We start from the raw sequence: 25690 nt of genomic DNA, 5'->3' as shown, positions 1-25690 counted from the left end.
TGAAGAAATTCACTTGTCACAATAGATTCTTTGTACCTTTAGAATTTTCTTTCATGTAACACCTATCATCTATGAAAACTTCAATTTTCCATTAATTTTACCAATTGATTTCTAAACACAGAGAAGGAAAATATACATAAGTGAAAGTGTATTGTGGTCTATATTTTGTATAAGGCAAAAATCAAAACAACACTTATTAGTGATAGTAAAAATCTACCCAATGTTTTTCAAGCAGCTAGGTTTAAAAAATTCTTTAATGAAGAAAATGGAAAGGAAAATGAAATGCTTTAGAACTTAACAGATCAGCACAAAATACATAAAATAAGTAAAAAATTTTATGAGGGTTTATGAAGTACAAAAGACACTGCTCACCAAGATTAAATAGGGGGAAAAAACTTTTTAATTATTTACTTAAAGATTAAAAGAGTGCAGGAGGCACAGTGGCACAGGCCCGTAATTCCAGCAACCAAAGAGGCTAAGGCAAGAGGAACAAGTTCAAGGCAACTTAGCAACACCCTGTCTCTAAAATAAAAGATAAAAAGGTCTGGAGATGAAGCTCAGTGGCAGACTGCCCTGGATCCAGTCACCAGTACTGAAAAGAGAGAGAGAGAGAGAGAGAGAGAGAGAGAGAGAGAGAGAGAGAGAGGGAATATAATGTGGAATTATTATTATAATAGCTTGTAATAGCTAATATTGTTCTAAGCTTTAAATCCCATGCAAATTTGTTTCAAGCTAACACTGTTCCAAGAGCTTTAAAAAATTTCCACTGACAATTGCAGTCCTCACAGACTATTTGGTCTATTTGATCTCAGAACTTCTTTTATACCTTTAAAAACTACTAAGGTTTTCAAAGAGCTTTGATTTATGGGAGTTATATGGATCTCTCTTTACTATGCTAGAAATTAAACCTAAAATTTAAAAAATATGTTTTCCTTAATTGTTTAGAAATAATAAATAAGCCCATCATATGCTTATGTAAGTAACATAATTTCTATGAAAAGAAATTACTGTCCATAGGAAAAAAATTTAATTAGAAGACTGGTATTGTTTTACATGTTTGCAAATCTATTAATGCTTAGCATAAAAGAAGACAGTTGGAAACTCATATCTAGTTCTGTTCAATCTATTGTAGTATCACACCTCATGTAGACTTTGAAAAACTCCAATATACACTTGTGAAAAAAAACAAGAATGAAAATAGCTAAGACTGTCCAAGCTTTATTATGAAAATAGTTTTGACTTCACAGTTTCCTAAAAGGGCCTTAAGGACATACAAGGGTCTCCAAATCACACTTTGAGAACCACTTACACTGCCAATCTTATGAGGCAAATGTAAAAGCAGAGGCATAAAAAAAATAAATAAATTACTACTAGTCACAGAGCTCTGCCTGGAACCCTGGGAGTCTGATTCCAGACCTCAGGGCCACCTTTCCCAGGTCTGAGGAAAGCACACAGACCAATCTGTATGGCTTTTAGATAGTGGTGAACAACCCACTTTGTTCTATTTAATGTGATAAAATTTTAAATTAAATCTTTCAATTTTTGCACAGCAGAGATAAGGAGAAAGGAGAGAAGCTGTCCTATAGGAAAAACAGCACTATAGCTTCTCCTGAGGAATAAAGCACAAGGGAGGGACAGCTGACACCTGTGAACAACTCTCAAAAATCATCTCTCTTTTCCTAATCAACCCAAGCCATTTGTATCTTCCCAACACTCTCACTCCATTCCAAGATACTTCTTTATACAACCCGATCTTTACACAGAAATTGCCTTCAATCCTTAACTAAAAGATTTAAAAAGAATAAGAGTCTAGTTTTATCAGCTATTAAAACATTTTATAAATTGACAGCAGTTAATATAGTACTAAACTAGTATTAAGATTGAAAGTAAAGCAAAATATCAGAATACAAATCGAATTCAATTCAATTACACAAAATGTAACATGTTATAAAGTAGGTCTAACAATCCAAAAAGGAAATAAACTGTTTAGTAAGTGAAAAAAAGAAGTCGACTTAGACCTTAACTTTTAATCATACGCTAAAATAAATTCCAGACAGATTAACTGCTTTTACAAATGCAGTCTCAATTGAGTCTGGGAAAGGCAGGAGCCAACTCAGCTCATAATCGAATTCCCAGAGCCTCCCTGGGGCTGGTGTACAGTCAACTTGGAAAATGCTACCCTGAACAAAAGAAATTAATTTGACTTCCAGCCTTGCTGCTAACCTATTGTGAGATCTTGGGCAAGTCATTTTGTTTCTGTCCTTAATTTTCAATTTAGAAAGAGAGGATGATAATGATACCAGCAGCATAAGAACATTTGTTATAAACTTTGAAGTGCCTTACAGATTATCATAAGGAAAGAAGATTAGAGAGCTGCATTCATTCATGTTGCTACTCCTCAAATGTTCTTAGCATTGATACTTTAATGCTAAAAACAATGCCAATTTTTTTCCTAACCATCTTTAATAAAGTGGACCACTTAAGTTGTATGAACATACACTTTCCCTCAGGGCCTCAGTAAAGTTATTTTAATTTGGAATGGGAAAAAGATGTAGCTCATAGGGCTGGGGATGTGGCTCAAGCCGTAGCGCGCTCGCCTGGCATGTGTGTGGCCCGGGTTCGATCCTCAGCACCACATACCAACAAAGATGTTGTGTCCGCCGAGAACTAAAAAATAAATATTAAAAATTCTCTCTCTCACTCTCTCTCCTCTCTCACTCTCTCTTTAAAAAAAAAAAAAAAAAGATGTAGCTCATAAACATGTTTATTTTTCCTGAACCGGCCTTTTTACCAAAAAAGGCCTGGCTGGCATTACTGCTGTAAGGAAGTTTGTCTTGCTTCGTTCAGAAAGCCCAAGGGTAGAAGAGAAGCCCACAAAGTACTTGACGGAGAGGGTTGGGACAGTGGGCATAAGCACAGCAAAAGACTTGGAAGGAAGAAAGCTCTGATTGACACCAAGGAAACCATGTACTTTCTCTCTGTCTCCAAAGACTGGAGATGACACTATTTACCACACAAATAACATTAAAATGAAGTAAAATACAGGAAGCCCCATCCTCCCAACTAGCAAGCCATTTAGTTAATGCTTTTCTTCTCTCTTTCCCCTTGCTCATAAAGCTATACTCTCCCGGACTTCTCTAACAATACCTGTGTCCCCTCAGAAGAGCCCTTCGGCTTCTACCAGAGGTCTGCAGTCAAGGCACTTTCCATTCATATAATTTAGTGGTGTGAATTGCTGGCAGGATTAACAAGCTCTGTACCCCATCCAAAACTCTACCACCATCACCATCCCCTCACCCACTCATTTTCCTGCTAAAACATTCATAGAGTGTCATTCCCATAGAATGCAATGTGACCAGAGCCACTTGGAGCTATGCTGCAGTCCATTTACCACGTTTCCATGGCAATGACTAAGCCAAAGCTTGCGCAAGGCCTAATATAGTTAAGGTGTAGACAAGACAAATTGAACCCCATTCTCCACTCTATCCATAAACAGAGCTGTGGCATAAAACAATATTTTATAAAGTGTCACTATAGGGCTGAGGATGAAGCAAGAGCACTTCACTAGCATGTGTGAAGCCCTAGATTTAATTCCTAGCACCACCAACCATCATCAACATAAAGTAAAATAATGCACTTGTTAGTCCTATTCCTTCAGGTATAAGAAACTAAGGAATACATATAGTTACAACTTATCATAAAAATATAGTTACAACTATATTACAAAATACATATAGTTACAACTTACCAAATAAAGCCTTATATTGTTCATTCAGTTTAGCTCAGGTTTAAAACACTTAGTCTCCTGACTAGTATTAGAAGTGATGGCACTGGTTTATAAGTATCAAAACTGTTCCTTCCAGTACCATTTTTTAAATCACTTCCAACTGCTTTGCTGACCTCTATACCAGGCACTAAGTCTTGAGGTTGTGATTCCCACCAAACAATCCCCATTTTGCCTGGCTTCCTAGAACAATGGTTTCATTGCCTTTCTTTGTTATATGTGGCACAAATTCTACAATGTCTATTAAGACTTATGTATAGTGTCCTTTACCTTTTGTCTTTCTTTGTCTCCTGTACTCTACTCCAGGTCTACCAATATTCATGTCTTTCATTTTGTGTGTGTATATATGTTCTGTTTTGGTTCTTTTGGCAGTTTTACTTTGAAGTGTACCATTATTTAGGTATTCTTTGTGTGTGTGTGTGTGTGTGTGTGTGTGTATACATATATATATATATATTTCTTTGTGGTACTGAGGATTGTGTTTAAGCATTATTATTCATTCTTTGTGATAATTCCTTTCATGGATTGATAATACATATCTATTTATTTTTTAAAGCAAATTCTATTCAATTACTTAACAACTATTTATTGAATATCAACTAAGTATTAAAGCTACAGAATTCATCTCAGAGTTTATATAATCTATAGGTTGGAATAGACAATTAGAAACATATTCTATCCACTAGACTAAGGAATAAGAAACAGAATTTACCTGAAGCAATAGCTAGCAAAAACATTTTATGGGGCACAGGAAAATAAATACTTTAAACAGCATAATAAATCCAAGGTACAGTGTAAAAAGAAAAGATTCCTCTTCTGTTTTATGAATTGTATCAGTAATTTATAATTTGAACAACAATAAATTTTTCCAAACCTCACATCCACTGTATTATTCGACTCATGGTCAAACACTTCAAATGCTTCTTTGATTTTTTTGTGAAATTCTGCTAGTGCTAACTCTGCAAAAGAATAAATAAATAAAATTATTTTACTTTAATTTTGAATTCAAAACAAAAATCTCAATAACCAGACTAGAAATCTTAATAAGGAAGAACATGAAAGATTCTTTCTTGATCTTCTTTATGTATCATTTAGCATGTTTAACTTCCTCTGGAGTTGTGAAAGAATAGAACAGATTATTTTTTCAAAATTCTGAAGAGTGATATAAAGGCTTTTTAATCTCAATCTTAAATGCACAGTCAATTAGTTTTCACATATGCATATACTCATGGGACTACCACCCATATGAAATTAGTAGACTATATTTAGGTATCTTCCATCCCAAGTAGTTTATTCAGCCTGACAGGCTGAGTAAATCCAATGCAACAAATACCACTGTCTTATCAATAATAAGTAATCTCAATCAATTATAAAAGACTACAATACATAATAAAATAGAAGGAAAATAAGTGCTTAGTAAACTCGGAAAAGTTAATCTTTCCCTTTTGAATCATGTCAAAATAAATTTCAGATGGATTCAAGAGTAAATATATTTTTTAATTGTAGAAGAATATGGAATTGAGTATTCACCAGACCTCAAGAAAAAGACTGATTCTGTTCTCACTTTCTTCATCTTTTGAAAGAATAACTAGGGGCTGGGATTGTGGCTCAGCGGTAGAGTGCTCGCCTAGCACGGCCGGGACCTGGGTTCAATCCTCAGCACTACATAAAAATAAAAAAAAGGCATTGTGTTGTGTCCATCTACACCTAAAAGGTAAATATTAAAAAAAAGACTAACTGGCCAAATTTTAAAGGATGAGAAAAAGTCTCAACATATATGACTGCCCCAAAATACTTATTATTGACTGCTTATTCTATTGATTCAATTCTGATTTGCATTTTTAACACTACTGTACTATTATAATTATTGCCACTATATTAGTCCAGTTTATTCTTCCAAATGAAATTTAGAAATCCAAATAAAATTTTAAAATTCAAAGTAAAATACCATTGGGAGTTTTTGTTTTTGTAATCAATCTATACACTGAAAAATAAATAACATTTTAAAATATTAGTTTTCATATCTAAGAGCAATGCTTAGTTATATGTCCCTTTTTACATATTTAAATTAAATGATACACATTATAGGTTTCCCCATACAATTACATACAATTCTCCAAGATTATGCCTGAGTATTTTATGGGATTTATATATACTATGATATTTATCTTTTTTTTTTAATAAGAATGTCCATAGAGGCTTAATATAATGAAAAATTCAAAAACAGAATAAATACATTGTTATGATGTCATATGAAAAAATATTTACAACATAATGAGTAAATAACAAACACCACCAAGAACATGCAAACAATATTTAACAAAGAAGACAGACTAAAATTCATACTGTATAATTCCACTAATATTAAGTGCAAAAAAGAAAATTAATCTCCATCCAGAAAGATCAGAATAGAGGTTGGATGAAGGAAAATACATGATAGAGACTTCTGAGAGGCTAGACAAACTCTATAGAGTGATCTGAGTAGTGGTTACATAGGTGTATACATATATAAAAATTAACCTCAATTTTTTTGTTTTTAAAAATTCAAATAGTTCAAAATTTTCTAGGCTTTGTTTTATTTTAATGAGTTTTACTGAGGCTAAACTTACAAATAATGGATTGACAAATGTTAACTGTATAATTTTACAAGTTTTGATAGATATGTACATGTTTATAATCATCACTATGTCATAGAACATTTCTATTACCCCCAAATTGTCCATCGTGCCCTTCTGTAGTCTAGTCCATCTCCTTCATTCATCCTGCTCCTAAATAAATGGCATCATACAAGGTAGTCTTTGGTGTCTGATATCTCTCAGCTATAGCAACACTTGACATTTATTCATCTTATTTTGTTTATCAGGAATGTATTCCTTTTTATTAATGAATAGCACTCTATGAACATTTTTATCCATTCAGTAATTGATGGGTATTTGAGGTACTTTCAGTTTGGAGTCGTTATGACTATGGCAAAGATGAACATCTGGGTACATGTAGACATGTTTTCTCTTGACTTAGGAGTGGAAAGAGTGGATCATAACATAACTATAAAATATTATAAGACATTGAAATGACTTCCAAGGTCATATCATTTTATATTTCTGTCACTAATTATATGGGAATTCCATTTGTCCCACATTCTCACCAGTCCTTGAAAGTCAGTATTTTTAATTTCATCATTCTAGTGGGATTTTTAATTTTCATTTTCTTAATGAGCAGTGATGCTGAGCATGTTCTCATATGCTTATTTGCAATTTGTATATATTTTTTAATGAATTGACTGCCAAATGTTTTTACCCATTTCTAATCAGTTTCATTTTTAAATTTTTTTTTTTTAGTTGTTGGTGGTCCTTTATTTTACTCATTTATTTATATGTGGCGCTGAGCATTGAACCTAATGCCTCATACATGTGAGGTAAGCACTCTAACACTGAGCCACAACTCCAACCCAATTTGTTTCATTATTGATTTGTAAGAATTCTTTATATATTTTAGGTATAAGTCTATTATTAGATATGCATTTTGAAAAATATATTTGTCTATGTCTTGGATATTTATCTTTTTAACCCCTGTAATTTCTGGTATTTGAAGTAAATGTTGATTGTTTTATTGTTGTTGTTGTTTTGGGGGGAGGGGTACTGGGGATTGAACTCAGGGGAACTCTACCACTGAGCCACATTCCCAGCCCTATTTTTGTATTTTATTTAGAGACAGGGTCTCACTGAGTTGCCTAGCACATTGCTTTTTGCTGAGGCTGGCTTTGAACTGGAGATCCTCCTGCCTCAGCCCCCACCCTGCCACACCCCCAACCCCATGGCTGGGATTACAGGCATGCACCACCACACCTGGCTTATTTTTATTTTTGCTATTGATCCACTTCCTGAAACCTTTTATTAGAATCCTTCTTTGATTGATTATACTGTATTTTCTGAAAATATACTTTGTATTATCTTCTTATCCTCTTTTTCTCCTTCATGATTATGGCATAAAGCACATGCCAAGCATATGCTCTACCTACCACTGAACTATAGAGGAAATTCTGAGGCACCAGTTGAGAATAAAAGCTTGGTACTTTGTAGAACTCTAATCTGGATTAAGGTACATATTTTATATTTTCTAAATTTTTTTTGTATGTGTGTGGTGCTAGAGATCAAACTCAGGGCCCTCTCTACCAACTGAGCTATATCCCTAGCCCTATTTTCTGAATATTTTGTGTCATCTTATCAAGAACTATAAAAACAACATTGATTCATACAGTGATAGCAATTATTTAATAGACAATAACACTAGTCTTTCACCAATAAATGGAATGCTGACCTTCACTCTGAAATAGCTAAAACTTTGAATTTAAGGCAGTATCCTTCCATTTCTGTTATATTAAGAACAGACACTAACTTTTAACAACCTCTTACCAATATTTTATAAAATATGTTCTGTTTAACATTTGTTCCTTAAGTCGCTTCTCAATAAAAGGTTTCAGTGATCAAAAAATGCCTAGGAAACTTTGAATATAATGTTTATATATAACATTTATATATATGGTTTTATAGAGAGATTCATTATGAATATTAGTTAAGTCTTTCAGATATTCCACAGTGTAAAAAAAAAAATCTTGTTAATTTTAACACATTACCCAAAGCTAGTTAACAACAGATTCCCTTCTTTTCAATTATCATCGATCAGGAATAATCAATGACTTAAAATATAGGACTCACAAATCCTCACCCATGGGACACTGGTATAATGAATGGCTGCACTCCTAGCCTCAAGACTCAAGAAAGAAAATCAACATACAAAAATCAGTCACAAGGCTGGGGTTGTGGCTCAGTGGTAGAGTACTCGCCTGGTATGTGCAAGGCCCTGGGTTCGATCCTCAGCACTGCGTATAAATAAATAAATAAATAAATAAAATAAAGGCATTGTGTCTATTTAAAAAAAATCAGTCACATATCTAGATATAACAACAAATAATCAGAAAAAGAAATTAAGTAAACAATTCTATTTACAATAGTATAAAAAAGGAAAATAGTAATAAATCTAATCAAAGAGGCAAAAGACTTGTAAACTAAAAACTAAAACCATTGTTGAAAGAAACTAAAGACATAAATAAATGGAAAGACATGCCATGTTCATAGATTGGCAGACTTAATATTGTTAAGATGGTTAACCTATATGTTATAGGTTAAACAGTGATGTCCCCCCAGCCCCGAATTCATACGTTGATGTCCTAATCCTCAGCACCTCAGAATGTGACCTTATTTGGAAATAGGATCATAACAGATATAATAATTAATTAAATTATGATGAGGTCATACTGCAGTGGGCCACTAATCCAATATTACTAGTGTCCTCATAAACATGGAAAATTTGAACAGAAAGACAGATATGCACACAAAAACACCACATAAAGATGAAGGCAAAGATCAGAGTAATGATGCAAAAGCCAAGGAAACCACTAGAAGCTAGAACGGGAAGGAACATGGAACAAATTTTCTTGATATCAGACTTCTAGTCTTCAGAACCATATAACAATAATTTCTGATGATCAAGCCACTCATTTTGTGGTACTTGTTATAGAAACCCTAGCAAATGAATACATTAACAAAAGAGATCTATAGATTTAAAGTAATTCTTATGAAGATCTTGATGGCATTGTTTATAGAATAGGTAAAATCATTCTGAAATGCACATGGAATCCCCCCACAAAAAGAGAACATAGTTGAAGGATTCATACTTCCTGATTCAAAACTAACTACAAGCTACAGTAATCAAACTGATATTAGAACAGACATATATCCTGTGGAATGAAAAAGAAATAAACCATGTATGAATGGTCAACTGACTGGGGGTGAGAGGTGCTGTGGTCTGAACCCATGGCCTCACGCATACTTCACACACACTCCACCATGGAGCTACATACCCAGCAAGGTCAACTGACTTTTGACAAGAATGCCAAGAACATTCACTAGGGAAAAACAGTCTTTTCAACAAATAGTACAGGTGAGATTGGATATTCATATGCAAAAAATAAAGTTGCATCCTCCTGATACAATACATACAGAAATTAACTCCAAATGTTTGGTCTCCATTTCTCTTCCTTCCTTCTCATTCATATTCTGCTGCAGTCTGGCTGGGCACAATTCACGAGCCACTTGTCAAGCAGAAACGAACTTTATTTTTAGAACACACATGCCACGCCACACCACACGAGCTCTTCAGGAATTCCCTCAGAGCCCAACTGCCACCACCGGCTTCCCACAAGCCTCTCAACCTCCCTCACTCCTCCTGCTCTTGAGGCCGATTGGCTGGGTCACGTGGGCGGAGCCAAAAAAAAGTCCCCCAATGAGCAGCTCCGTGGTCTGAAAGGGCGGGGAAACAGCCCAATGAGCATCACCGCAGAGGAGCCAATCAGTTGGCAGCTAGAAGTTTCCTGGGGCTGCTGTGAGCCAATCATCAGCTGGCAGCTGGAAGTTTGCTGGGGCCCCTTTGGCTGTGGCTCTCAACATCTCCCCCTCTCTGTTTAAACAACAAGCATGTGGCTTAGGGACCGTGCCTGCCTTAGGTTGTCCAATACTACATATGGTCCTTACCCGTCATCGGATGAGCTGACCTCAAGGCGTCAGCCTCCTGTCTTAGGTTGGTACCACTGCAATTGGATCTTACCCGTCATTGACTACCGGTCCAGCATACAGCCACACCTATGGATAGGTCTTTGTACCAGTGGGGGGGTGAGGTTCTTTGCTTCACCTCTGTTGGCCCCCAAATTTTAGCTGAACGACCATCACAAGCAGAAGGGAAGACGATACACCAAGCCAATTGATGGCTCCTTTCGGAAAAATTGTACCACCAATGACACCATCAGCAAAAATACCCCAACACTACCACAAGTCACTGCACCAACAGATAGTTCACAATGCATACAAGTGATACATAGTCCAGGCAAGTTCTGCAAGCAGTTCAGTGATAGCTATTGCAGAAGCTGTAGATTGGTTTTATCTTTGTCTTCACCGGCACTGGGATGAAGATAGGAATTCTGGCAATAATGGCTAAAGAAAAAATTATGTAACATTCCAGAAGGCACTAAAAGAAAACAATTTTCTGAACAATTTACATTATCTTGAATAGAATTATTAAATATAATGAAAAGGAAAGGTGAAAGGAAACAAACAGATCTGTTAACCTCCTTTTTTGTTCACATATTAAAACAATCCTCAATAGCTGTTTACCCAATTTAAATTAAACCATTTAAATCACGTGAATTAAAAAATATATATTTGGATCTGAATTTGTAGATAGGATTATTCAAACAGCTACCAGAGTTTTTGGGAATACAAAACAAGCAATGCCATTAATGAAACAACTGGCTTATCAGCAAGCAAATCGTTGGTGCAGAGAAGTCATTAGACCATGGAAACATGAAGATTTAAACACATATTAAATTATGTAGAGACATTAATGAACAAGGGCAAGTCGTGGCAGCTGCAGTACAACAGGTTTTAGATGCCAGGCCAAAAACATGCTACAATTGTGAACAAACAGGACATTTTAAAAGGAATTGCCCCATAGGAGGAGGGTTTAACAAAACTAGGTATCAAAGGAGTAGAATACCGGGTATTTGCCCACGATGCCGTAGAGGGAGGCATTGGGCTAATGAATGCCGTTCTCAAACCCCTATAGAGGGTACTCCATTATCAAAAACCGAACAAGGACCAGGTGTCTATCCACGATATCATGGAGAAAGGCATCGGGCTCCATTGCCAAAAAATGGACAGGGGGGCCCAATGCTCTGGGGCCCAAGACCACAAATATATGGAGCACTGGAGGAACCCAGCAACCCCATCAGGGTAGTGCCCAGGACACATTGTCCATTAAATCCCTCACTAGACAAACCAGAGGGAGCGCAGGGTTGGACATCTGCGCCTCCGCCAGAACAGTACTAACTCCAGAGATGGGAGTTCAAATCATTTCCACAGGGGTAAAAGGACCTCTTCCCAAAGGAACAGTAGGCTTATTATTGGGACACAGTTCTTCTACTCTAAAAGGACTTATGATAAGTCCTGGGGTAATTGATCCCAATTATGAAGGTGAAATAAAAATTATAGCCAGTTCTCCAAAGGGTATATCAGTAATTTCACCAGGAGACAGAATAGCACAGTTACTAATAATACCCAGCCTACATGATAAATTTTCCAGTCGTACTGTAGAAAGAGGTTCCAGGGGATTAGGCTCCACAGGTGTAGATTGGGCTATGCTTTCTTTAAATTTAGATTCTCGCCCCATGCTAAAACTAAATATTCAAGGACATGAATTTAATGGGCTACTGGATACAGGTGCAAACCTTAGCATCATCTCTCGTCAAGAATGGCTAAAACACTGGCCATTACAACAAGCCACTCAAACACTTTGAGGCCTAGGAGTGGTGACTAATCCCCATAGAAGTGCAATGGTATTAGATTGGAAGGATCCTGAAGGATGTGAAGGAATTATACAGCCATATGTATTGGATCATCTTCCCATAAATTTATGGGGATGAGATGACCTAGATCAATTAGGACTAACATTAACAACATCAATCCAAATGTGCCCACTATTATGGCTAGACAAGGTTTTAGGAAAGGAAAAAGATTAGGAGAACAAGAACAAGGTATAGCAGCACCAATACAAATAGATCAAGGAACAGACAAACATGGATTGGATTTTCAGGAGGGGTCACTGAGACAATAAAAATTACTTGGAAATCAGAAAGACCAGTATGGGTTCCTCAGTGGCCCCTGACTAAACAAAAGATACAAACAGCCCAATGAGCATCACCACAGAGGAGCCAATCAGTTGGCAGCTAGAAGTTTGCTGGGGCCGCTGTGAGCCAATCATCAACTGGCAGCTGGAAGTTTGTTGTGGCCCCTTCGGCTGTGGCTCTCAACAATATTAATTCATTTTCTCTCTCTCTCCCTCTCTCCTTCCCTTGCGCGCGCGCTCGCACTCTCTCTCTCTCTCTCTCTCTCTTTTTTGCCTTCCACAAAGGGATGACATAGCAAGAAAGCCCTCCTCGGATGTTGGTATCTTGATCTTGGACTTCCCAGCCTCCAGAATATTGAGGAAATAAATTCCTGTTCTTTATAAATTATTCCATCTCAGATATTTTGTTATAAGAGCACTTAAACACAGAGCTGAAACTATAAAACTCTTCAAAGAAATCATGGAGAAAATCTTCATGAAATTAGATTCGGTTATGATTTCTGGGATATGACATGAAAAGCACAAATTGAAAAAAAAAAGGTAAGTTGGACTTTATCAAAATTAAAAGTAGTTGTGCATCAAAGAACACCATCAAGAGAGTGAAAAGATAGCCCACAGGATGGAGAAAATATATGCAAAGCATATATCTGATGAGATTAATATTCAGAATATATAAAAATTCTTATAACTCAACAAGAAAACATTCTGATTTTAAAATGAACAAAAGATTGAATAGACAATACTCGAGGGAAAGTATACAGATAACTAGTAGGTACATGAAAAGATACTTAACTTGCTAGTCATTAAAGAAATAAAAATCAAAACCACAATGAGACAACATTTAACACCCATTAGAATGTCTATTATTATGGAAATGGAAAATAATAAGTTATTATGGGTTGAGTATTTGTCCCCTCCAAAGCTCCTATTGAAATTTAATTGCCACTGTAACAGTATGAAGCAGTGGGACCAATAAGAAGTGATTAGGTCATATAGGCTCTGCTCTCATGAATGGATTAGTGCTGTTACTGTGAGAATGGATCTATTACATTAGGAGGAGTTTGATCTCCATTTCTCTTCTCTTCTCTTCTCCTCTCCTCTCCTCTCCTCTCCTCTCCTCTCTCTCTCTCTCTCTCTCTCTCTCTCTCTCTCTCTCTCCTTCTTACCTTCCACAATGGGATGACACAGCAAGAAAGCGCTCTTCAGATGCTGGTGCCTTGATCTTGAATTTCCCAGCCTCCAGAATGTTGAGGAAATTAATTCCTGTTCTTTATATATTACCCAATCTCAAATATTTTGTTATAAGAGCACAAATAAACTAAGACATAAGTGTTGATGTGAATGTAGAAAAACAGAAATCCTTGTGAACTGCTGTTGGCAATGTAAAATGATACAGATGTTGTAGAAAACAGTAAGAATGATGGTCCCTCAAAAAGTAAACTTCAAATTACTACTGAGCCAGCAATTCTACTACTGAGTATACACCTAAAAGACTCCAATTAGGCACTGAAATTCCCAATGGTCAAAAGACAAAGACAAAATGTTTTCTCTGATATGCAGATACTAATCTCACAATTGGGGTGGGGGTGGGTGTTAGGGAAGAACAGAAGTACTTTGGATTAGAAAAGAGGGAATGAAGAAAAGAAATGGGGAATGGAAATAAAATAGTAGAATGAATCAGACATTATTATTCTATGTGCATATATGATTACATGACCAATGTAATTCTACATCATGTACAACCGAAAGAATGAGAAGTTACACTCCATTATGTGTATAATATATAAAAATACATTCTACTATCATGTATGACTAATTAGAACAAATAAAATAAAAAAGATGGAAGCAACTTATATATATTCATAGACATATAAGTGGATACAATTTGATGTATATATAGCCAATAGAATATTATTCAGCCTTTAAAAGGAAGGAAGCTCTAACACACATACTACAACATGAGTGAACCTTAATGACTTTATGCTAAGTGAAATAAATCAAAAACAGGACAGATACTGTATGATCTCACTTACATAAGGTATCTACGATGCTCAAACTCATTGAGACAGAAAGTAGAATAGTGGTTGCCAAGAGTCAAGAGGAATAGGAAGTTACTATATATTGGAGAGAGTTTTGGTTTGGAATTTTTTAAAAAAGTCTGGAAATAGTGATTTTGTACAGCATTGGGAATGTATTTAATATCATCAAACTATACACTTAAAAATAGTTAAAATGATCTTAAAATAAGGTCTAAGAATTAAATGAAAGTTTAGAAAAAGAATTTATTACAATAAAAAAATTTCTAAAATTTATAGTTAATAATAATTCTACGTATCTATGAATATACTGAAAACAACTGTATTATACACAAATGGGTGAATTACATGGTATGTGAAATAGATCTCTTTTTATTTAAAGCCCTCCCATTCGTAGGGATTGAACCCAGAGCCTCAAGTGCTTGGCAAGCATTCTATCGCCAAGTTTCATCCCTAGACCTTTTTATTTTATTTTGATATAACAGGATATAACTAAGTTTATAGCCCAGGCCATTCGAAAACTCCTGTGTCAGCCTCCCAAGTAACTGGGAATTCAAGTGTGCCCCACAGAGTCTGGCTTCTGAAATATCTTAATAAAGCTGTTATTATAAAAAAAAATTGTATACGATGAATTGAAATGCATTTTGCTGTCATGTACAACTAAGCAGAACAAATTAAAAAAAAAGAGAGAGGGGAAGGTACATTATAATTCTTAGACTCACAGAAAGGACAAGTATGTTGAGTATATATTTCTAATAAAAAGAGTGCATGTTGGGCTGAGGATATAGCTCAGTTGGTAGAGTGCTTGCCTTGCATGCACAAAACCCTGAGTTTAATCCCCAGCACCATGAAGAAAAAAAAATGTTTGAAAAGAGTGCCTGTTTTAAAAATAAGTTGAAACTTTTATATTAAAAATCATAAAAAATATGCCAATTGCTTAACACAAATTTTCTTCCAGAAGAATCCCAATAATACATTAACATTTTTATGAAGGCAATCCATTTTATTAAGGCAATATATATACGGGCAAGCATTAAATCAAATGTATCCTTGAAATATAAATGTTTTATTTGGCAGCATTTTAACAGCTCAAGGGTAAACTTCCAGAAATTTATTTCCCTGTCAAATGATTCCAATGTGAAAATGTTTGCTTAAATTTTTGTAATGAAATCATGTTTATTTTAAAGTATTAATAATATCCCAAAGTTTTTCAACTGTATGATAATTTCCTTTCTCAATGGTTATTTAACTGATTAGAAACCCATATGAATGAAGTAATCTAGGGGTAAAAATATTTTAAGCCTCCAGAGAGCTGAGACTACAGGCATGAGCCACTGTGCTCACCTCCATCTGCATCTTAAATGTATGATTTGGGGGATATGGCACAAAAATATATTCTACATGATGCACAATGAAGACATGGTCTACAATATGGTATGTAGCTATTCCTGTCAATGTTAAAAAGGGAGAATAGAATGCATGTACAGAATTTTGATGAGAACACTTCTTTCAATTTACTAATTAATTACAGGTTAGATAAGTATCTCTTGTTTAGCTGTTTTATAGCAATTTTACCTGTGATTAATATACTTTAGCTACATGGAAAATATTAACAAATCCATCATTTGTTAGGACATGAAATAATGGCAACATATTTATTGAGTGGCATGTAGAAAAAAAAATTTTCCTCTATCTTTCCCATCTCAAAAAATAAAACTTGCAAACTTATATATGGTAGCACATCAAAAATGCCCTTCTAAAAAATGTGAACAAGGAGTTGGGATTGGGGTTCAGTGGTAGAGCGCTGACCTAGCACAGGCAAGGCCCTAGGTTCGATCCTCAGTACCACATAAAAAATAAATAAATAAGTAAAATAAAGGTATGTGTCCAACTACAACTATATATATATATATATATATATATATAAATAAATTTTGAACAAAAGGGAATTCTTGGACCGAGGTTGTAGCACAGTGGTAGAGCACTTGCCTAGTATATGTGAGGCACTGGGTTCCATCCTCAGCACCACATAAAAATAAATAAAATAAAGGCATGCTGTCCATCTACAACTATAAAAAAAAATAGCCTATGTATAGAATATCCCGTTAAACTATATAATTCTAAGTTTTGTAGTGAAAGTACTTTGAATCAGACTTCTTAGTTTGGTTTCATTTAGTTTTATGAGTTCTCACAATGTTACCCAGGCTGGCCATGAACTCCTGGCTCAAATGACCCTACCACCTGACCATCCTAAGTAGCTGGAACTACAAGTACATACCACCCACCACAAAGGATAGGATTCTTGCCAGGCTTCTTGTTATTGGTACCAGGTATCAATATCCTTTTGTTGCTGATGTTCTTTTTGTTTTACAAATTGCTAGAGTTTCCTGTATACTTATTTATTACTATCCTGAAAAAGCTTAATGCATGAATGCTGCCAGTGAGCTACATCTCTAACCCCCTGAAAAAGAGTAAAAACTATAACAACTTAGTCATGGGGGAAAAAAAAAAACAAGAAGGGAAACATTCTTAAGATTAGAATACTGGTCTGATATAGTCCAATTCTCAAACTCCATATGCTATCAGTCTGATACAACAGAGGCAGTTGGTATAGCATATTTGTTCAGAGCACTGATTTCGTGGTGCCAGAAGTCATATTTGACTAAATGGCATAGTAACATGTCAGAAAGCTACATTAAACTATTAACATTTTTATGTTAACAACCTAATAAAAGTTTTAGAAAGTGTTATTGGTGTCAGAAAAAATATTTAAACTCTTCAAATAAAATGAAAATATAATAAAGTGTCTTTGTAATAATATATGTGAATGTAAAAAAACTATTTAGCTCAAATTATATTGTTATATTGTATACAAATATGTAACAATAAATTCCATCATTATGTAGAACTACAATGCACCAATAAAAATGTGCAAATCAACATTTCAAAATGATAATTGAAAATGTCTCTGATGTTAAAATAGTCCATGAAAAATAATTTATTTTGAAAAAAAAAGTTGATTTACAACATAACAAATGAGACACTTAAGGAAATAATCATATTTTTAGAAATATATTTTTACAAATATAGTGGGTTTTTTGAGGGGACGGGTACTGGGGATTGAACTTGGGGGGAACTGACCACCGAGCCACATCCCAGCCCTATTTGATATTTTATTTAGAGACAGGGTCTCACTGAGTTGCTTAACACCTTGCTTTTTGCTGAGGTTGGCTTTTGAACTCACAATCCTCCTGTCTCAGCTACTGGGATTACAGGCGTGAGCCACTGTGCCCGGCTACAAATAAAGTTTATTAGAATGAAATATAATGTGATTCAATGTGATATCACCAATTTGTAAAAATATTTGGGTAATGAACTTGCTTCCCTTGGGCTAGGAGTGTACTCAGTAGTACAGCATTTGCCTACTATACATGAGTGAGGCTCTGGGTTCCATACTTAGCATCACAGAAAAAGAAAATAATTTGGGGTTGGGGCTGTAGCTCAGTGGTAGAATGCTTGCCTCACACATGTGAGGCACTGGGTTAGGTCCTCAGCCCCACATAAAAATAAATAAATAAAGATATGTGTCCATCTACACCAAAATATATAAATACATTAAAAATTAAAAAGAAAATAAATTATTTTTTAAAAAAGGTGCTTCTTTCTACATATTTATGTAATGTAACATTGTAAATTGGCACTGTTTATTATGCTTTTATTAGTTAACAAACTAATTTTACAGAAATTTTGAGAAATTTCCAAAAAATATTGAGCTGATGACATATTTAGGTCAGGAGGGGAAAAATTAATTAAGAGACAGAGAATCTTAAGACTTGAAAGAGGATTTAGAAGTCATTGAGCCCTATCTCTAACCTAATGGAAGAAGCCCCTCACCTAGATGGTCAGGGTTGTTTGCTCTTCTCTACTACTAAGACTAATCTTGTTTCTAAGAAGCTTTGAATTGATTATGACTACTGCTAAGTAAAAATGCATTGACAAATGTCTTCTAAAAAAATTATTTTAAAGTCTGGGCAACTTTGCAAGATCCTGTCTCAAAATAATTTTTTTTATTAGTTGCTCACGACAATACAATGATCTTAACATATCATACATTTGATTCAAATGGGGTATGAATTCTCATTTTTCCACATGTACAGATTGCAGGATCACATTGGTTATACAGCCACGTTTATACATACAGCAATACTAGTGTCTGTTGTATTCTGCTGCCCTTCCTATTCCCCCTTCCCCTCCCCTCCCCTCCCATCAAAATAATTTTTTTTTAAATTCTGGGGATGTAGTTCAGTGGTAGAGCACTTGCCTGCTTGTCTAATATGTACAAGGCTCTGGGTTCAATCCCCAGCACCACAAAAATCAATCAATTAATTAATTAATTAACACAAAATTTAAATTAAAAAAAAATTTAGTTGTAGATGGAAACAATATCTTTATTTTACTTATTTTTTTTTAATGTGGTGTTGAGGATCAAACCTAGTACCTCACATGTGCTAGGCAAGTGCTCTACCACTGAGCTACAACTCCAGCCCATAAAACAAAATTTCAAAAATTTAAAAACCTATTCAAAGTTCCCCTTCTCACAATAAGTTCCCCTTCCCAAGTCACAAAGTCTTATTCAAATTTAACTCTGCATTAGTCATGTCAATAGAAATGTAAGTAAAGCCATAATTTGTACGATTGACCAGATATAATCAATTTTCTTGCTAATAAGTACTTTTACAAGATGGTCAGATGGTAAAAAAAATACCAAAACTACTAGCTAACTGGAACATTTTTATAACAAAACCACTGCAACATATGCTTGATTTCCAATTGCCTTGTATATTTTTAGGTATACTGCGTACTGACTAAGAGCTTATCTATTCTAATAAAATAACAATCTTAGTAGCATTTTTAAAGAGTACTAACAAGTAGGAAGTTTTCAATTATTGCATAAAAATTAGATTCTTAATTCTTGGGTAAGCTTTTTAGAACAATTAGCCTTTATATTAACTTAGACAATTTTTTTCCTCTTCCCCCAAAATAATTCAAAATATTAAAAAGCAAAACTGTACTACATACAATGTGGTTTCAGAAAAAAAAACTAAAATCATGAGGAAAAGTTCAAGTTTTTGCTCCTTTACTTCCCTATAATGACATGTAGCTGGAAGAGAGAATTCAAGCAACATTCAGGAACAGTCTTTAAGTTTTTTAATAAAACACTTTAAAGGAGTTTGAATTTTTATCTCAAGGCAATAGAGATCAGCTCAAGATCAAAATTATTCTTCCTATGAAGGTTAACTCAAACGGAGGGAAGGGGGCAAGGAAGGAGGCAGAGATAGTTAGGAGATTCATACATGAATATATCCGCACTGCACTTGTGTTTCCCATAACATTGTAGTTGACCATAAGATCAGTAAAGTCATATGCTTCATGTGTTCTCAGCACTGCTGAATCTACAGACCCTAGCCCTGAGCAGATACATGAAAACTACTTTTTGCTTAAATCTGTCATATGAAGATTAAATGATGAAAAAATAAATGACCAAGGTATTTTCATTTCAAACCTAAATCTAAGAAAGAACTTTGCTCACAACTTTTAATAAATATTTATTGCATGAAGATGACATTAGGAAAAACAATATAATGTAGTGGAAAGCTAAATTGTAAGGGTGAAGCAGTGAAGAAAATCAGAAGTAATCTTTATTAAACTGATTAAAACCTGGCATTGACTTTTAACTGTTTCTCTCAAGATATTAGGTAGGAAAAAAAGAAACCCACACAGTTGAAAGATTGATAGGACCAAGAAAAAAGACTTGAGAATGTTTGTGAGAAAAAAGAAAAAAAAAATAGTGAAGACAGCACTCTGAAGATCTAAGTAAGTTCCTAGGGCTGGGGCTGGGACTCAGCAGTAGCGCACTTGCCTGGCGTGAGTGAGTCACTGGGTTTGATTCCCAGCACCCCATATAAATAAATAAAATAAAGGTCTATCAACAACTAAAAAAAAAAAAATTTAAAAAAAAAAGATGTAAGTTCCTTTGCCCACAATCTTGTACACTGACTTCCTTCACATTGCTGCCAAAGTGGTGTGCCTAAAATGAGTATCTGATTACATTCCTTATCATCCACAGGATAAAAAGTCAAAGAACCTTAACAACACAGAAGAAAACCTCCCTGGCTAGTCAGCTATTCTGCCTTGCTCTCAACACCACACATAGCAATTCTCAAGGGTGAGGTAACCCAAACCTTGAGAAACACTCAAGACTTGTTTAAAATAGGTATCTAGATGCTCTGCCTTTGGAAATTCTGATTTGGAAGGTCTGGGATAGGACCAGGAATCTGTATTTTTACAAAGTTCCTCATAGGATTCTAATTAGGGGCCAACTTAGAAAACACTACATTAATATAAAATGGTATTTATAAAGAGCACCAGGCTTTGTATCCAGAAAGACTCCAAAACAATCTCTGGTATACCCTTTATAAGTGGCCGTAGGCAAATTATTTATTCATTATTATTTATTATGTAGAGATTTTCCTTTTGTGTTTGTATGTGTGTTACGGGGGATCAAGCCCAGAGGCCTCACAAATGCTAGGCAATACTCTGCCACCGAGCTACACCCCAGCCTAAGGTTTTTCTTTTCTAAAATGGCACTGTAGTTCAGTGGTAGAGTGCTTGTCTAGTATGCATACAGCCCTGAGTTCAATCCCCAGCACCACAAAAAATAATAATTTAAAAAATGAGAAAATACAGATAAAGTACTTAACATAAGTACATAAATACTCAATAAAAATGTTAACTGTTAATAACTGACACCTAATACTTTAAAGCATCTCCATCTCCATCTCCTCCCCATTCCTAAACTTAATTCATGCTCTTCTCTGCCTGGTACTCTCCCCTCTTACTCCCCACCCCCTTGCTGCCTTTCAAACCCTTACGTTTCTACTCCTACAGTCTCTTCCAGATTTCTACCAACACATACCCCAATCTTCCTTCTCTAGACAGAATCAAGTACCCATTCTCTAGGATTCATTAATTCAATAATATTTATTAAGTAACAATTATGGGCTAGACAATGAAGTCACAGTGGAGAATAAAACAGACATGTGCTGACATTCTAATGGAAAATCAGATATTAAACAAATTACACAAATAATTATGTATGTGATTAAATCATTGCACTGCTATCAGTTATTTGTATATCTTTCCCCTACTAACATGTTCTTGTGTAGGACTTCCAATATTTTTTTTTAAAGGAAGGATTTTTTTTTAAGAGAGAGAGAGAGAGAGAATTTAATATTTTTTAGTTTTCGGCGGACACAACATCTTTATTTGTATGTGGTGCTATAGGATCGAACCCAGCGCGGCACGCATGCCAGGTGAGCGTGCTACAGCTTGAGCCACATCCCCAGCCCAGGACTTCCAATCTTAAGAAGGTAATCAAAATATAGGGACATTTGTAATTTATATATGGGTATGGCAGAGGCAATAACAACCAGCATTTAGCTGCAGTGGTCCAGGGGCAGTGGTTCCAGCAGTGACACATGAACCAGGTTGTCCCTGTAGCATGCCATTAGATGTGGTACATGCTGTCAGGTCTCCTTTGGTCTTGTCCAATGTGGTTCTACTTCCTGTTGATTTTATGAGCACCCCTTTACCTTTTAATAAATTATTTTTTCTTCTACATTAGTCAGAATCAGTTTTGTTTGGTAAACGGAGATCAAGGAAACTAGGATTAGTCTTTATAAGATCTAATACAAGTATTAAATATGTAGAAGAGCAGAACATCCCTTGGAATCTAAGAGATTAGCACTCTCCTAGAACAAAGGAGTAAAGATTTCAAAATGTCTCACAGAGATTAATTGTAAAAGTAGGATGCTGTAAAGGAGTGAAAATGAAAGGCAGTGGAGTTAAAAAAAAAAAAATTAAGGATCATGAAACTAGTGCATTAGATAGTGGTCTACATGATTACCGAAGTCACCCAGAAGGATGACAGAATTTGGGAAGAACAGAAAATTTATACAGAAGTGACAAAGTCTGACCAACAAGGAGTAAACTAGAGGGAGACTAAAAGACAACAAAGTGACAAAGGATAGGTGATTGAGATGGTAAAATTTCAAAGGAAGAATTTTTATGTGAAGGTAAAGAGCAATAATTTAGAATTGGAAATAGGCAGATTAAACTTACTGATTTGAAAACAAAAAGACATGGGAGAATGAAAAGCTTTTATTCAAGATCCCCCAACACACACCAAAAGTGATAGTCTGTAAAGAAAAACAGGATTAAGTAAAAATAAGGAAATTGGGTATTCTATAAAAAGAATATTTGTAAAGAAGTTTATTTACATTAGAAAAAAGTCTCAGACTCCTTAAGAACTCCACAAAAAAGTGCTGAGAGGAAAGTCATCAATTAGAAGGAGGATGCAAAAACAGAGGTTAAAAAAAAATAGTCAGAGGTATATAGAGAAGGGAATATAAAAAAGGAATTGACAAGAGGTAGAAGTCAAGCAGCTGCTAACTAGAGGAAGTCAGGAGGCTGAGGCAAGAAAATCCCAAGTTCTAGGCCAGTTCAGCAACTTAGCAAGACCCTCAACACCAAATAAAAATGTAGTTAAAAAGCAAGGAAAAAAACCCTAAGGAAAAAAAAAAAAAATTTTTTAAACCCAGGGCCTCATGCAAGTATTGACTGATTGATTGATTGATTGATTGATTGATTGATTGATTGCAGTGCTGGGTGTCAAGCTCAGGGACCCACATGTTGTGCAAGCACTATATCACTGAACTATATTCCCAACCCAATATTTGTTGTAAAAGTCGCTAAATTTTTATGGTAATTTTGTTATCACAAAACAAAAAAAACTAAAAAAATAACAGTAAACTAATACAGAATTTTGGTATCTGAAAGTGGGATGCTGCTATATCAAATGCCTAAAAATATGGGAGAGGTTTTTTTTTTTTTAGATAATTCTTTAGTTGTTGATGGATCTTTATTTTTTAATATTTGTATATGGTGCTGAGAATCAAACCCAGTGCCTCATGTATGCTAGGCAAACGCTTTACCACTGAGCCACAACTCCAGCCCCATGGGAGAGGTTTTGATATCAGGAAGTACAAGCCTTTGAATAAGGCAGAGCCTAAAGAAGGTGAGTAAAACCAGGTGTGGTGGCACATACCTGTAATCCCGGCATCTGGGGAGGCTGAGGCAGGAGGATCACGAGTTCAAAGCCAGCCTCAGCAATTTAGCAAGGCCCTAAGCAACTCAATGAGACCCTGTCATAAATAAAATATTAAAAAGGACTGGGGGTGTGGTTCATGGGTTAAGTGCCCCAGTACCCGCCCCCCCAAAAAAGTGAGTAAAGTCACATTAGAAACATACCTTTACTTCTGAAATACTCATTGCTTAACAAATTTGCTCAATTCCTTTCTCTTCCCTCTCTCATTTGTCACTTTCACAATTTTATAAAGAATTTAAGGTTTGAAAATTATTTTGAAATTAAAATAAAAACCTTTACTCAGCCAGTCATGATGGTACACACCTGTAATCTCAGTGACTCATGAGGCTGAGGCAGGAGGATCCCAAATTCAAGGCCATTCCCAGCAATTTAGCAAGACCCTCAGCAACTTAGTGAAACCCTGTCTCAAAAAACAAACAAGGACTGGGGATGTACTCATTGGTAAAGTGCCCCTGGGTTCAATCCCCACTACCAAAAAAAACAAACAAAAGCAAAACAAAGCAAAAAGCTTCTTACTCACTAAACATATACTTAATTGTATTCTGGTGATATTGTCCACACACTAAAGGAAATGTGATCCAACTTAGTTTTAAAATGAGCAGGGTGGGTTCCTGCCTTGTCATACTTTTCTCTTTTACTGTAAACAGTTTTTATAAATTTGAAGATTTTTCTTTCTGAAAAAAAATCATCAAGTCTAAAACCAGTATGCAATCACAGATATGTCTATAAAAAGATGTCTGTCAACTGTGTTTTATAGTTTAAAAGAAAGCTTATTACCATTTTCAGCTCCCTGTCAGCTATTCCTATCTATGCTTTTTTAGTGTGGTTTAAAACACAGTCATAAAATGTTAAAGGCCTTCTACAAACCAACTGATTTTTCCTTGATTTAATCAATCCAGCAAGTCAATTTTAACAACTTCCTTTACATTATGCACTATGAAAACTTTTTTTTCTAAAAGATTTAAAGTACATGAAACTAACTTGATTTATATTGAATGTCAAGAAAACAAATATAGTTCATGGATATTTTGTTTACTTATTTTAAATAAATGTCAAGATCTTTACATGACTTTCCAAAAACTGATTTATTAACATAAAAGTTTAAAATAGCACATAATAGTAAAATGGTAAACAAACAAACCCTGTCTATTACTAACTATGTATTTAATCACACAGGCCCTGCCTCCTACTAGCCTATTCATCTGTAAAATAATATCTCATATGGTTATAATAAAGATTGAATGAAATAATGTATATAAAGGGATTAGCATAAAGTTGGTTCATGGTAAACAAAGTAATCAGAATAATAATCAGGAAGACTAATGCTAAAAAAGAAATTGTCTACTAAAAATTCAGACTCAACCTCTAATTTCCAAGGAGAGAAGAGGAGCTGGGAATTGAGTTAATCACAATGGCAAGTGATTTAATCTATCATGCTTAAATAGTGGAAACACCACAAAAACCCTAAAGATGAGGTTCAGAGAGATTCTGGGTTGGTAAACATCCACACACCCAGAGGGTGGTATACTCCAACTGCATGGTCACAGAAGCTCCAGTCTTTCCAGACTTCAACCTATATATCTCTTCATTTGTTTGTTCATTTATATTCTTAATGTCTGTTATAATAAACTGGTAAATAGTGTTTTTTAAGTTCTGTGACCGATTATACCAGATCATCAAACTAAAAAAGGGGTTGTGGAAAAGCCCAATTTGTAGCCAAGTCAAACAGAAGTGTCTATGTTTTTAGCATTTGGCATACTTTGGGCAGAGGGGAGTCTTATGACATTGAGCCCTTAACCTCTAGGGAACTGTACTAACTCTTCAGCACTTAGTGTCAGAATTGAGTTAAAAATATAGATACTCGGAGGCTGGGGTTGTGGCTCAGCGGTAGAGTGCTTGCCTAGCAAG

At 35.1% G+C, this 25690-nt stretch overlaps 1 protein-coding gene across 2 annotated transcripts in view; it reads right to left on the bottom strand.

The window, feature by feature from the left end:
• The window catches only part of DRC8 (dynein regulatory complex subunit 8), a 136452-nt gene that overhangs the window by 90498 nt on the left and 20264 nt on the right, over positions 1–25690 (bottom strand). The window contains exon 2 of one of the 2 annotated variants that reach the window (XM_081299333.1): positions 4659–4743. In XM_081299333.1, coding sequence (XP_081155459.1) covers positions 4659–4743 — 85 coding nt within the window. The remainder of the gene's footprint in view (positions 1–4658; positions 4744–25690) is intronic. The other variant, XM_081299334.1, reaches the window with a different exon arrangement.

Source organism: Spermophilus citellus (assembly GCF_964194105.1).
Source record: "Spermophilus citellus genome assembly, chromosome: 6".
Lineage (NCBI taxonomy): Eukaryota > Metazoa > Chordata > Mammalia > Rodentia > Sciuridae > Spermophilus > Spermophilus citellus.
Note: the sequence above shows the minus strand (reverse complement) of the source record. Positions and strands in the feature narration are given on the sequence as shown.